At 37.5% G+C, this 15,106-nt stretch overlaps 1 protein-coding gene across 3 annotated transcripts in view; it reads right to left on the bottom strand.

The window, feature by feature from the left end:
• Positions 1–15,105, bottom strand: part of HACE1 (HECT domain and ankyrin repeat containing E3 ubiquitin protein ligase 1) — a 53,915-nt gene extending 38,810 nt beyond the window's left edge. For 2 of the 3 annotated variants that reach the window (XM_055713675.1, XM_055713676.1), the window contains exons 1-8: positions 14,904–15,105; positions 10,306–10,360; positions 9,065–9,154; positions 7,162–7,266; positions 5,801–5,876; positions 5,400–5,531; positions 4,138–4,220; positions 1,632–1,728 (exon numbers count right to left, since the gene is read on the bottom strand). In XM_055713675.1, coding sequence (XP_055569650.1) covers positions 1,632–1,728; positions 4,138–4,220; positions 5,400–5,531; positions 5,801–5,876; positions 7,162–7,266; positions 9,065–9,154; positions 10,306–10,360; positions 14,904–14,979 — 714 coding nt within the window. In that variant the 5' untranslated portion in view covers positions 14,980–15,105. Of the gene's footprint in view, positions 1–1,631; positions 1,729–4,137; positions 4,221–5,399; positions 5,532–5,800; positions 5,877–7,161; positions 7,267–8,996; positions 9,155–10,305; positions 10,361–14,903 lie in introns of those variants that run through there. The other variant, XM_027814626.2, reaches the window with a different exon arrangement.
• Position 15,106: the final 1 nt, after the last annotated feature.

The raw sequence follows: 15,106 nt of genomic DNA, 5'->3' as shown, positions 1-15,106 counted from the left end.
CGTGGCACCAAGAAATTAAGTACTAAAATTAAAACCACCCAGAATCCACAAGAATTGCAGTCAGCTCTTCAAAAACAAGGTAATAACATGTTGGCAAGAAATATATGAATCCATAATTTCAGTCTTCTAAAAACATGTATCTGCTCTGTAAGCATAGATTAAAACACCTGATGTAAATGGAAAGAAAATATTTTGGTTTCTCCTTTTTTATTTAGTATCATGAATTTGTAAACTAGGTTATCTCAAACACAGTAAGATCATCACTACAAAATAGCAAACACCAGGTGTCACTACTCACACCTAAAAAAAGTTGACAAAATTTTGACATATAAAGCGGTGCCCTAGGGACTGTAAAACTGGAGACTGAAGCAGACATTTGAAACACTAATCATAAAAACTAAGAATAGCACCATTAAGTATACAATGGTATACTGTCTTACAGGTCTGTGGCTGCAGAAAGCATCAAAATTGACTAGATTTCATGTGGGTTTATGGTAATGGTAAGTGATTTTGCCATAATAAAGAGAAAAAAAAATCTAACTTCACAAATGAATCAGTAGTGAGACAGTATAGACGTCTGGTACTTCTGTGCAACTGGAGCTAAAGACTTCTTAGGATTTCTTATATCAAAGAAAAAATGCTGTAAGCAACATTACTTGATGCAGATCTTCCACAGACATTCTATGAAATAAAATTTTCAGAGTTAAACATTCAAAAAATATCCCACAAGTATTGGAGACAGTCGTATCTACCACATGCACAGAGCTACCTTCAACAGCAGATCTCAGGCCCACGAAGAGTCTTCAGAAATTAAGTAATTTGAGATTGAAATGATCTGCTAGTACAGGAAAAGACTAGAACATTTTAACTTTATCCTGCCAAACTAATGACATGCACTGAGGTAATGTGATGTCCACTAAATGCAGTGGTTTATTTTTTTTTAGCCTCCAGTTCAGTTTTCTAGTCTGACTACCTGCAAAGGTTCAAAAGCCTCCATTCATTCATTATGTGTTATTTACATACTAACTTTAAACCGATCCTACAGAAATATGTGGAATTGTTCACCCTAGCAAGGAGCACAAACAATTTTTGGTATCAAACAAGAAAGACACTGTTTTGCACAGTAGTTAAAAATGCTTAAGACTTTTGTTCCTCATCCAGATATAGTATTGGGAATACCTCTGAAAAGTAACAGAGTCAGCACCATGTAAGTTTTGTTTGTTTTCATTAGTAATCTCTCTCCAAGATTAAGAAAATCTGTTAATTTAAATAAAAACAACCCATTAATGCATGCCTTTACCGCTTAGTTGTTAACAGTTAATCATCTAAACATTCTATTACCATTATACCAAGGATTCCCAAACTTTCTAGTCAAATGGAGTTCTGCAAACTCTGTTTCTGACGAGCTCTAACCTTGCAGTCTTTAAACATGTTAAAAGCTTCTGCAAAGGGTACAAATTGGGAGCCTGCCTGTAGGAGCAATTTATTTGCAAAAAAATTATTTTTATATTTCTGTTTCACCAAAGAACTATCATCTTTCATAGGCCTTAAAAATAAGAAAAGGCAACGCTCATCAAGCGACACTGTAGTAAGTGGGAGAAGGTCATTAAAAAAACCACAAACACCAGTACCTGCACACAGAGATCCAGTGGAGTAATACCATTTTTGTCTGGTAAATATTTGGCTCCTCTCATCAAAAGAATTTGTGCAGTGTCTCTCTGACCGTGGCTATTCAAAAAAAAATAAGAAAAAGTTAATACAGCACTTATGTTCTACTATAGTACAATACTATAGTACAATACGTGATATATCTGACTTCATTGCATCTAATCAAACAACATAATCTAGAAGAAAACAAATAGCTATGGTATGAAACTAAGCAGAAACACAGGATGGAAGATAATGCCACTTATATTCTTCCACTAGCTTTCAAGGCCACTGCTGAAGCACAGTGCAAAATTAGGTATGGCCCATTTATTAAGCCACAGTCAACCTCATTCAGAAATTATTCGTCTTAGCCTAGCCTGATAAATATGTAGGAGCTGTATTTCGTGAAAATAAAACAAAAGAGCTCTTTTTCAATTCACATCCTAATATACTTCACAGAGAAAGTTTCCTTCACTGAGTTCTCTGCTCATTCCTACCAGATTGGGGTGTATGTGTCTGTGCTTTAACCATCAATAAGACTTTTTCTTGATAAAACATTTTTTTTGCACGAGTGCAAAATAAGTGCATCACTCTTGACTCTAATTTCTTTTAACCAATATATGTGAATGTTTTGCCTAGCCTTTAAATGTGAAGAGTAATGAGTTTTACTTTTCCATTCAGAGTCTATTTCACAGTCTCATTCATCTGTTTATAGGTTGTATAGGATGCTTGTATTTCCTCGAGTCAATAATTTCACAAACTATTCTACATGCCATCATTGCCTAGAAAATAATAAGACCAAAGATTATTTATATCCCTCAACATCTAGAGCATATACTTTCCAAAACCCTTTCCTCTGAAGAAAATGAGAAACTGGGTACCAGTGACTAGATGTTGACTTCATGGAAAACACATTGTAAGACTAGCTGACTATTGCCTTCATTGGTAACGGCATATACTGACAAATGTAATACAGAAGTATCTAATGGGTGAAATGAAATGATACAAAAGACATAGCAATTAAAGTTACAGATACAAGTTTTTCAATAAAGTTTTACATCACAAGTTAGCGTGCAGTTCACCCTTTACACAAATGTATATGAGTATTTGCTGTCCTGGAACACACCAAGGCTGTCTGCACTAACAGTTCAGGAAGGGCACAAGAAGAGTGACCATTAACAGATGAGGGGAAGAGGTGGCTTCATTGGTCTCTCAATAGTTCCCCACTGAGTTCTCCTCATTCATGTCCTTCCAGCCCAAGAAACCAACAGGTTAATATAATTGGACTTTGCCCCAATGTCAGCAAACATTCAGAGTCAGCTTCCAGATACCAGAAAGGAGCTAAGACTGTAACAGCCTACTAGAAGCACCTCTTCATTGCAATTCTCTAGACTAAGTGCACAACTCAACACCTTGAAAAAACAGGTATTTCAGAGTCAGACTTTGAGCACCAATACCCCTTCTCCAGCCGTCACCAGCCACTGCTACCTCATCCTGGTCTCCATGCCATCAGTGACCTTTCTTCCCAGATGGCAGCACCACCAGTTAGCACTTCTGACAAGGTGGCAATGTCTTCCACTACACACCTTTTTCAATCTACCTTGCCAGCTGCTCCAATTGTTAATTTCTAAAAGAATTATCACTGCTGTACTTGGAACACATTCCTTTCTCATGGAAAACCTCCAGGATGAGGCAAGTCACTTACTTTTTTTAAAGTGGGCCAATAACAATCCCTAAATCAAGAACCAAGGCATTCAATTAACTAGCAGCTATTTATTCTCCACTTCCCTTCTTCTCAACTGCCAAGAGTCAGCATACACTAGCTGCAGAGACCAGGGCTCTCGCAACATAAGTCTTGGCAGGCCAGTCCATTTCTCCTTTTGTTTATACTAACATTTAATCACAGGTGAACTATTTAACCTTTAACCAAAGCACTGGATTATAAAGTTATAAATGTTCTATCAAACAGCAGAAATGCTCCAATTAAAACAAAAGGCCATTTATCATATGTGATTTGTTTTGAAATACAACTAAACTGTGAAGAAAACAAAACAGATCAAAGCAAGAATATGATTTCGATTCAACATCGCAACTTTAAGGCATATATGCACATTTCACATACACTGTAATACCATTATGCACATTAAAAACTAATCACACTTGCCTTATAAAAGGCTGCATTTTTAGTTTACTCAAAAGTAATCTAAGTTGGTGTATCTCATTTTTTCAGAAAAAAGTTCTGCAGTCATTATCTATGACTCATGCTAGAGCATGCATGGCTATGTGTTCAACATGTCCGTTAGGAAGAGGTATATAAGCCTGCGGTACTAATGTAAGCATTTAGATAAGACACCAACTACATTCAAACATGAGACAAGATTAAATACCAGTCAGCTTTTATGTTTTCTAAATTTTGTGCTTTCTAAAAAAATAATTTTAAAAAATATATTTCATTTTTAGCACAGTAATCAAAAGTTAAGAACATACAACCTGCAGGCAAAATAGAGCGGAGTTGCCCCTGACACGTTCGGCCTGTTTATATCTGCACCACTGTCTAGCAAACACTGCACCGTCTAGAACACAAGAAAACACCAGCATTAGAAAAACAATAGAAAAGTCTATTGGCTTGCAATGATTTCGTATCATGCATGTCTAATTACACTGAAAGATTTAATTTTCAGTAATGAATCTCAAAACCAAAATTTCTAAACATTATATGGAAAAAACAGGGCTGTCAGAGCTCATAAAGCCTCCTTTGAACTTCCCATTTTAATAACAAAGCCTTTTATTGAACTTTAGCTAACCCCAAAGACCCCTGGAACTACAAGCCATTTAAACAGGAAAATGACATTTTTTTATAGAAGTAAGCCATTTAAACAGGAAAATGACATTTTTTTATTGACAGCCATAAACAGCCTTATCACAAGTTGAAGTTTTAAACACACACTAGAAGAAATAAGTAAGCAAATTCTAAAATATGGAAATATTGAGCAGGCTCTCAAACAACTTTTGTTATATTCCAGTCACAAAGTAGGTAAGTCTATAGATAGTTTCTCAGAATTCGGTCTTCAAAAGTCAAGTTCTGACAATGACAACAGAAAGGATCTGGGAAGAAAGATAAATTTTTTTGAACAGTAAATAGTCCTGGAGACAATCTGTGTAACTCCACATGGCTGTAACACAGTTCAAGTAAAGCACCTAGACCTGCACTCTGAGAGTAAATAGTCAGCCCTAATGCAAGGCCAGGCCTAAAAATTATTCACACAGATCAACACAGAAGAGCCTGTGAACTTTTTTATTTCTGTTAGATGTTCTACTGACCAAACTCCACATTCATTTTTTATTCACAGTAAAGTAAAATCATTTCAGATTTCAAAAGCACATAATAGCTGGTATAATTACAAATCAAACACATCCTAAAAAGTAAGAAAGAACATTGTCAAATGTTTAACGTTACATCAAAACCTGTTATCAACAAAACAGTAACAGCTTACAGAACATCTGAATAGTATACAGTACGTCACTTAAACTCCCATTAACACCGAGATCAATCACCCACACAAGAATAAACAAGTTGCTCCCATGGAAGTGTATGCAGTCAGTACTAAGACAAACAACAGAGTTCTTCATACTTCTAACCATTATCATGTGCATAACTAGCCTGAAGTTTACAAAAAACCCGCACACAACAACATTGAGGCATTACTCAATACTTCACAAATCCACTGTGTTAATAAAATGTAAAAACTTACTGTCTTATGTCCGTTTTGACAAGCTACATGAAGGGCTGTCTGTCCCATTGCATCTTCAACATCTACATTACTGACATGCTGAACAAGATCATGAAGCAATTCTGTTCGTCCATTGACAGCCAACCAATGAATCTAAGTACAAAATGATAATATGTATGTTTCCTTTAGCAATGATGTAAGTATTTCATAACGGTTTTAAACCTCACTGTACTATTGTCAACATTTTCACACAGAGAAGCTTTGAACAATATCATATGCTTAGGTACTTTGATCACATCCCCTGATTCTTAAGGGCAGTGGACACACAGCAGTTTATTTACATGTGAGACACCAGAAGCTTAAGAAATTAGAACCTTCAAATTCTTCATTCATTTTATGAGCACCATGATAATAGTACTTACTGCAGTTAAGCCTTCATTATTACAAATGTTGACATCTGCACTGTATTCCAGCAGCTTGCTCATACATTTCTTCTGGCTATAAACAAAAGAATACATTAAAATCCAGCCAGGGAAAATAATTTATGATATGACCAAGTATCTTCTTAGAGCTCCATTCACTCTAATTCATCATTGTACAAACTACAGCAGGTAGTTTCACTTTGTAAGGAGTAAGTAGGTGAAAAAGAAGCGATCATCAGTAGCACCACTCATACAACACAAGTGTAGCATGTGACAGGACAGGGCTAAACCACAGTTGTGTAGCTGAATGTTTTTGTCAAGTGTAGAAGTACTTCACCACCACTCTTAACAGCTTCAGCTCAGCATGAACTACACTCTCAAGACAAGAAGCTAGGGTTCAACTAATGGAAATCTATGAAGCTCACGGTCTGTACACTTCAGTAAACACATTTACAGTACAGCACTAAATCATTTAATGAGACACTCATAACACTATGTTAATTTTTGGCAAGTACAAAGCCTTAATGAAAGTAGGGGTGTTTTTCGTACTTGTTTTGTTTGGTCTTTTAATGCTCTCTAATGCTTGAAGCGCTTTACCCTTAAACTTACTTCTTTCTATTTGGTACCACTTGCACCTTTCTCATGCCTCCTTTCCACATAACTGTTTCCTCTGTGTATTTCTGTATTTCATCATGTACCACACTTGGCTGCTTCTTTCTCCTTTCTCCTACGAATACTCCTCCCACGTACCTAAAAGCCACTAAACACTACCTCTTCCTCATTTGAAATACTAGCTGTGATACAGTTCAGTTACTGTAAGACATATATGCTCTAAAAAGACATTACTATTATCAGTTGTGTGTGTCCACATACTACAATTCAAGAAATAAGACCTTAAAAGATCTTATAAAAGGTGCTTGCTCACAGTTTTGTTTTTCCCTTCTGCTAATACTGTGCAGGCAAAATTTGTATTCCTTCCTTCATAGTAAAATCTTCCTTGGAGACACCATCGGAGGAAAATTCGAAATCTCTGAACCTTCCAAACCCTTCAGTGTCCTCTTGGAAACCTTTTCTTTCTTAGCTAACTGGAAGGTGAATGCATCCCTTGCTCGATTACTGTTGTAAAAACCATTAAAGCTCGTGTTTAACAGAAAACATTAATATGACTGGCACTGAAACTGGAATTTCAGAAACTTCCTGTTTATAAAAAAATATTTTATGAGTATTAATTACGGATTTTAGCCTCCACATTCCCTGCGTGCCAAAACGAAAGTACTGTTTTCGAACCATGCAAAAATATTACAGAACATGTCAGCTCAAGCACATTATGCATTTTTAAGAGTTTTAAAAACTTTTCTTACCCATTCCTTGCTGCTAAATGGAGAGGTGTACATCCTGAAATGTCCTGATAATTTGGATTTGCTCCTTTTTTTAATAATAGAACGAGACATTCAACTGATCCACAGCTAAGAACAAAATAAGGGAAAAACTGTAACAAGGATACTTACAGATCAAATCTATATTGACATAAAGACAACAGCAATACTACGTATAGATTATATTCCGTAGAAACTCTTTACACAAAACTTTTTACACCCTCATAGTTCAAGTTAAACAAAGCTAAAGGAAATACACTTCAATGCAGTGAGAGCTGACTGAACATAACTCGTACTAATGAAGAGATGCTAGCCTTCTGTGTGATTTTCGTGACTTTAAAACCCAACAGTGAATCTTTAAGACTGCCAATTGTTTAAAATGTTTTGCTTACTATTTCCTCTCACCTTCCTCATCTTTAACCTACTCACAGGACTAAATTTTCCGTTAAATTCCAATATAATTTCTTTTTTTGTTACACTTCACTGTCTGGAAGTTACATTTGAAAGTTTAAATATAAAAAAAATTCTTTAAAACTCATATAAATATTTCTTTGCTACTTGTTTTGAACCTATAACTCCCTTTCACTTTTCATAGTACAGCAGCTCTTCAGGATAATCAACATCACCAAGAACACAGAAACTTTGCATCATATGTTTATCTTACTCCTGAACTCTTCAAGAGGAAATGCTGATTGGGAGGCTAAACATACAGTATTTTTATACCTGTCATGACTGACTTATCCATTGTTACTAGTCTTCCCAATGACAGAACTGCTACACAACAACCCAAAGAAACTGAAGATTAGCTGTACAATAAGTTACAAAAAGTGCATCTCCGTAACCTCTTAACAACCCAACAAGTAGCCAAAATAAAAGAGAATCCAGAAATTTAAGTGGAACAATTTCCTGGGGTTTCGTATCAATAAATACAGCTTTTCAAAGATACATCTAGAAAGTATGCTAAAAATCTGCATGCATTTATTTTTTAAGTTCTTAATTATAAATTTATATAAGCAGCATGTGATTCTGAGATAGAAAGTTTGGCAAACTTTTGTAAAACAGCCTGCTTTGACATCTGGAACTTCCACCCGTTTTTCTACCAGGTATTTGTGCTATTTATATGCAATACTACTACTACTGTTTATTGTAATTTCATTTTTTTTTAACAGTTTAAATGTAGTAACTTTCAGAGTGTTTATAATGGGACCCAAATATAGAACATTTAATCATTAGTTTAAAGTTTAGTTTGCTGAAAAGCCATTTCAAAAACTGGTTCATTTCTATTAAGGTTATGTTAATCTGGTTGTTTCTTGGCAATATAGATTTATCCCCATTGAAAAGGTGCATAAATAATGAACAATCTAGGCCATGGATTTGAAATTTGCACTTTAATACTTAATCCAGGATACAAAAATTTAGTAAAAGTGAGTGGCCAAGTCATATACCCTACAGCTACAGTCACAGTACTTTGTCACAGAACTGCTTTGGAACAGCTGCTTCCTAATGAACACCCAAGGGCTTCCCACCATTTAAGAGTATTTCATAAACAAGCAGCATCTGCAGACAAGATTTCTCTAAATCTACAAAGGCAAGTCTACAGGATGCACATAATGGCTACATGTCTTCACAGACTGAGTTTTCACAGAAAGGAAAAAATGAATCTGTCAAGACTTCCTTCACTAGAATTTGGAAAGCCATTTGCTATCACATATAAAACCTGTCCTCTCAATGAGGCAGGCACACTGCTAAAAGAAAAAATGAAATATAAAAAAAATGTAAAAACAAAATTTTAACTCATACTACAGAGTTTTCCAGCTTACATTGGTGCCTTAGATTTGTGGTAATACTTTCATTGTTAACTTCAGGACCGGACTCAAGTAAGTCTTACTTTGCTGCAATATGAAGCAAACTTCTCTTCACACGTCCAAATGCATAATTCACATCAAATTTTGAATTTGATAGCAGCTCTGAGACAGACCTTCAAACAGAAATATAATTTTAATTTAGAAAAGCTCACAATATCCAAGCAAAGTATATACTGTAAGATGTACACAATTACTCTGGTTTTCACTTGATCACTATTTCTTTTCCCTCCAACTAATTTCTGAACAAGAGATCCAACAGCTTTCAAGCATGCGCATGTTAACAGTGCTTTTAATCTTTCACTTCTTACTTGTACATAAAAAATTAACTGTGACACTACCAAATCACTTCTTTACAAACATGGAAAAAAAGCATATTAATAGCTTTGGTTTGAAACACTATAAATTCCTATTTTCCTCCTTACCTCAACACAGACACCCTAACCACATATCCAACAGCTTTCCCAAACAACAGGCAAAGTTCAGAAGGGAGACTGGTATGTGAAATCATCATGATGAAGTAGTTGGACACATGATACGCCAAGAGGGTAAGGCCCTTCGAGCCCTAACGAATTAGTAAAGCTAAAGTATTAGTTAAGAGAAAATATTTCAAAATAGGTGAAACTACAAGTGAACTACTAACATTTCAACCTCCAGTAATGAGCTGATCACATAATTTAAAACCCTTGCATAAAATCTCAACAAAGTATTATGTAGCAGAACAAATGTTTATCCTGATTAGATACACAGTTTACAACATCAGTAAGAGTTACTACCTGCTTGCCTACAAGACTCGGAAGATAGCACCGCTTAGCTGGCACTATACAGCCCCAGGTCCCAACCACTTTGACAAATAGGTAAGAGAAACTGCTGCTCATCCGAGGAATCCCAGAAGTATCAATTTCATTGTCCAGCTCTAGTTCTATGTCTTTCTGAGATGTCTAACAAGACTAAGAGCTTCTATGTCATCAATACATGCACAATCAGAACCACAACCCAGTTACAGAACAACGATTTTGTTCTTATCCTAAGACAAATTTATCTGTGCATCAGCAGAATAAATCCCAGCTCCAGTCTATGGCGTAAAACAAAACAGGTTTTCAGGTAAAAATATGCTGGGATGTGCAGAAGCAATTACTAACTTCAGCTACAGAAGGTCTCAGCAATTCAGCAGCAGAATTTCTGAGAGTACTCTAGCAGCTACAGCTCTAGCAAACATGCTTTTTTGGATCTTAAAAAAAAAAAAGGAATTTAAAGAAGTTCCCACCTGTGCTGGTCAGCCATAACCATCGGCATAAGCGTGTAGACAGCAGTTTCATTATCTGTGAAGGAATTAAATTACTCCATTATCATAAAGAAATCTTTCATGTAAAATAAATTCCTCTAGAGACACTTATTTACCTTTTAAAGTGTCCAATGCTCAATAGATCATTCTTTTTACACAGGTTATACATACCTGAAGTTTCATTATAAAGAAAAAACCACTCAAAAGAGGTAATTAACAGGATTGCAACACATGAAATTTCAGTGTGGCTCTTTTACAAAGTAATTGCAGAATTTTCAATGGAGCATCAGTTTATTTAAATTGACAGCTCTATTGATTAAGCCAAAGTATTTAAGAAATGCACATTAACAAAAAAGGTAAATAGCTTATTTTAAAAAGAAGGAAATCTGTGTTCCAAGGTGACTTCCATAGTCCTGATAACTATGAGTTTGTAAAAGTGATTTCTGTGAAGTTACTCCATAACTATTCATTTTTGTCCCTAAACTTGAATACCTGAATGGAATAAATTTCATTTCAATTTCTAATCAGTTTCGTATTCCACATGTGAAGGCAATGAAGACAGACCAGAACTCGAAAGATCCAAGTCAACGGTGGGAACAAACTGACATTCAGCTACACAGTCCCTGTCAGTACTCCTGCTGCACACACCAGCACACTGTACGGGTATGACATGCCTGCTTGGTCATTTACAGACTTTCTGAAGTAAAATATTATTTTGAAAAGATAAATTTGATAAAACTTAAAAGGTTTTAATGTATAATTATTAAAAATATTAGTGTACAATAATTATTAATTAGTGATGTATAATGATTATACTTTCTAGCTTGAAGCAAACTACCCACTGTTGAGAGTACAGTCCCTACAGACTCTTCATGTAGATGCCAGCTTATGACAGGAGGGACTATACTTCCTAGGAACCCAAGAATATGGTTTCAGGATATGGAAATATAGGACTGTTCTCATAAAACTTTTATTTTGAACCTTTCCCTCATCATCTTAATTGATCCCAATATCAAAGTTACAAAGCCATCAGAACAGGAAGAATTAAAACAGACACGCAAGTACAGCTTCTCATACCTTTTACGTACCATGCTTCTATATATTCATTAGATAGGCAAGCTGACACTTACCAAATATTAAACAAACAATTCCTCAGTTATCAAGTGGAGTCAGAGAAACCCCTACCTATCATGCTGCAGCTATGCTACTCATTATTCTTCCAGTGTTCCAACCCACTATTTGAAGCAGTCTATAGCTAACAAAAGGAAGAAGCAATGCTAATCTATTATTACCTTTGAACAATAAAAAGAGGTAAGTCATATTCATATTCAAATTCAAATCACATTAATTCTACTATTTATAAAAATTTTAAAAAAATAAAGCTGCTTACAGTGATCACATGGTAGAAGATACACAAGCTTCTCAAAACACCAAATGATGTTTCAAAGCTGCAAAGAGTCACTCTAACCATCCCCAAGATCAAGAGTTTGAACTGTCTATAGATTGCTCCTTACATCAGAGCACTGTAAGTACCACATAATTCCATCCCCAACATGCACTACTAGAATTTTCATTGCTGGGTGGGAAAGTAGTGGGGGGGCAGAAGCAGGAATGATACACATGGAGGGAGAGTCCTGGAAATAAAATTAAATAGATGCTAAATAAAGATATCAACAGTGGAAAAGATTTGATCACTTTTTAAAAATGTATCCATTATTAGCTCCCAGTATGTACAAATGAAAAAAAAAATAAATCTCTTGCTTGAGCTCTGTTCCACAGATCTCTTGGCAGGAAGATAAAGCTCTCCAATTGAAAAAAAAAAAAACAGAACATGAGAGCACCAACTAAATCTAAGCATAACATTTTTATGTATTTGCACAATCATGCCCTATTAAAGAGAAAAGGCCAAATAAAAAAACCACGAAAATTTAAATACTCCAACACACTTAACTGAAATGCTTAATACTCTGCCTAATTAAATGTAACTATATTGCAAGTGCAGTTATCTAGAAAGACACTTAAATATGAGTGTAGCTGGACCACAAAAGGTGTTTATGGTACAGTTATAAAAATAAGCCTTTTGCTATTCTAGTTACAAAATTTACACTGCGGACCATATGCAGATTTTCCCAGAGTTTTTCTGTACATAAATAATTAAAAGAGTATGTGACTACAGAGGCTTTGTGCCTATTTTTGGTAAATGTTACCCCATTCATAAACAAGCTCCTACTGATGTAAAAGTACATGACACCAGGGAAAGAAAAAGCATTATATGCCTCATGCACTTACAAAACTTATTTGTTATCTAACTTGCTTGCATTTCAAGTCATGAATATCTAAAGACAAAAAGCACACCCAAAATGCAGAGTCAGAGACAACAAAGGGCCTAAAACTTACAGCCTCTGGGCTCTACGACCTAGTTTTCAGGCACCGAGCCTTAACAGTAGAATCCAGAAATCTGTGTCAAGCTCTTCAGTTCCCAGAAAATTCCTGCTGAAGGATACTTCAGAAGAGTGATGAAAAGAACAATACTATTTCCTATTGGCAAGGTCAGCTCAGGGTATTCATTGGCACTGGACAGAGGTGTTAATGCTTGCTTTAGAAAAAAAAGAACACACTTAAAATTCATCATCTAGAATCCTGCCCTGACAAGATACACTGATTATTCTATTTCATAAGAGATATTGGCTTGGATTTGGCAGAGATCTTTAGAAATTTTAAAGAAATGTCAGCACCATCCATATAGTACCCTAATGACTACAGCACGTGCAGAGGAAGTTAAATACTTGGATTTAGTGCCTTCTTCAGCATAAGGAAGCTCAAACATACATCTCCCATTTCCTAAGTACTGTAACTCTCAGTTTAAAGATGGAGAGTTAAAACTACACATCTTTCAAATCAAAGCTATTTAAATGTTGGGGCTGGGGGCGCGGGAATTGTAATTCAAGAAGCCAGACACAGCACACAAGAAGCTACCAAACTGCATGACATACTCGGCTGGTTGTGGTATTTTCTAAGCTGATCCTGTCAGTACATGTTTGGAGCAAAACACTACAACCCAAACCTGCTTCTCAAGAAGAGTTTGGGCAGGCCTGCATGAACCTAGGGAACACCAAGGTCAAGTAAGAAGGCACGTAATGAGCTAAGAGGGACCCAAAGTTAGGTGGCCATCAAATGGAGGTTTTCTTGGAACGTAATTTGAGACTCCAGCGCCTGAAGACCATTTATCTCTTTATTTCAGTCCAGCTGTGATTTGTTTCATGTAATTCTTAGAGAATACATAGGACTGACATTCCTTCTGCACTATAAGGCAAGAAAAGTACTTGTTCTGGAGGTCACAGGGCTTGCACTACCACAGACATAATTACCTCTGAAGTGTTAAGATAGTAACATCCAAGATAGGAAGAAAACGGCTAAACTCAAATTCAGAATTAATCTGCCCACACTAATACTGGAGTAAATTTAAAGCAGCTCCAACTGGCACATTGTGCTAAGCATTATTCATATTACCATCATCAATTAGTTGAACTGGTGCTATTACAATATTTCTGTAAGTCTGAGCTCACATTAACAATGTAGTACATCAGTTTTCACTGCTGCCATTCAAAGACTTACAAGAAGCAGCAAAATCCGAATGAAACTCATCTGTCAATCTTTTGAAATTTATGAGCAACTGCACCGGCAGATATTGAAACTGTTGACAGATGACAAGAAGGAAAGGGTGCAGCAGCTCAGCGTTGGGGGAAGTCCATAAGCAGCTGCCAGGAAGTCCCAACAGGGAACACACAGAGAAAATAGATTATTCCCTTTTCTCCACCGTCAGAGATGAAAGCTGGCAGGCAGACAGCCAAAGTGACTCATCTGTAAAAATAAACCCTGAAGAAAGCACAACGACAGCATGTGACTCACAAGAACAGAAACTTCTGCATATCTCAAAAGCTTTTGCAGAGGTAGCCCTCCCAAAAGCTGGATCTGGCTGGAACACTAAACTGCTTGCCTAAGAGCCTGAAACTGTATTTTCAAATCCATCCCGATATGGAGTGGCTAGCCCAAGTGTAGTAGTTTAGAGAAGAAAAAAAAAAATTAGGCTATGGCCAGTGACACCTTTTCAAACAAAATTCAGCACTATAAGAAACAAATTAAAAAAAAAAAAAAAAACACAAAAGAACTGCCATCACTAGTGCGTCATCGACGAAGCATCTAACGAAGGCTTTAACACGGGACAACACGAGGGTTCATCACCCCAGGCCACCTGCCCGCCCAGGCCCGGCGGCAGCAGCGAGCTGGGGCACCCGCGCCCCGTGACAGTCACCGCCGTCCCCCGGCGGCGGGGGCAGCGGGGAAGGAAGCGGACGGGGGAAGCAGCCGCTGTGGTTATCGCCACCACAAACAAGAACGGCTCCTCGCAGGCGGATGGAGGGACCGGTTTCCATTCTCCTGAATCTCCTCGCCCGGCGCGGGCGGAGGGGCACGCAATGGCCTCCGGCTCAGCTCACCCGCCGGGCCGGGCCGGGGAGGCCGCCGCGGCGCCGGGACAAACCGCCGCGCCACCGCCCCGCCGGCTGCGTCCCCTCTCCTACCGTCCGGCAGCTCCACGGTGCGGGCGCGGCGCAGGGACCTCGTCAGCCGGTTGAGCTGCTCCATAGCTCTCTCCATCCTCGGGGCGCCCAGCCCGGAGCCGCTAACACCCCCCGCTGCCGCCGCCTCTCCCCTCAGCCCATCGCGGCGGTGGCGGCGCCGAGGCTGCCCAGGCCGCCGCCAGCCCCGAGCCTCTGCACATGCT

Source organism: Falco cherrug, chromosome 6, assembly GCF_023634085.1.
Source record: "Falco cherrug isolate bFalChe1 chromosome 6, bFalChe1.pri, whole genome shotgun sequence".
NCBI lineage: Eukaryota > Metazoa > Chordata > Aves > Falconiformes > Falconidae > Falco > Falco cherrug.
The sequence above is the reverse complement of the archived record's forward strand: the minus strand, read 5'-3'. Positions and strand labels throughout refer to the sequence as shown.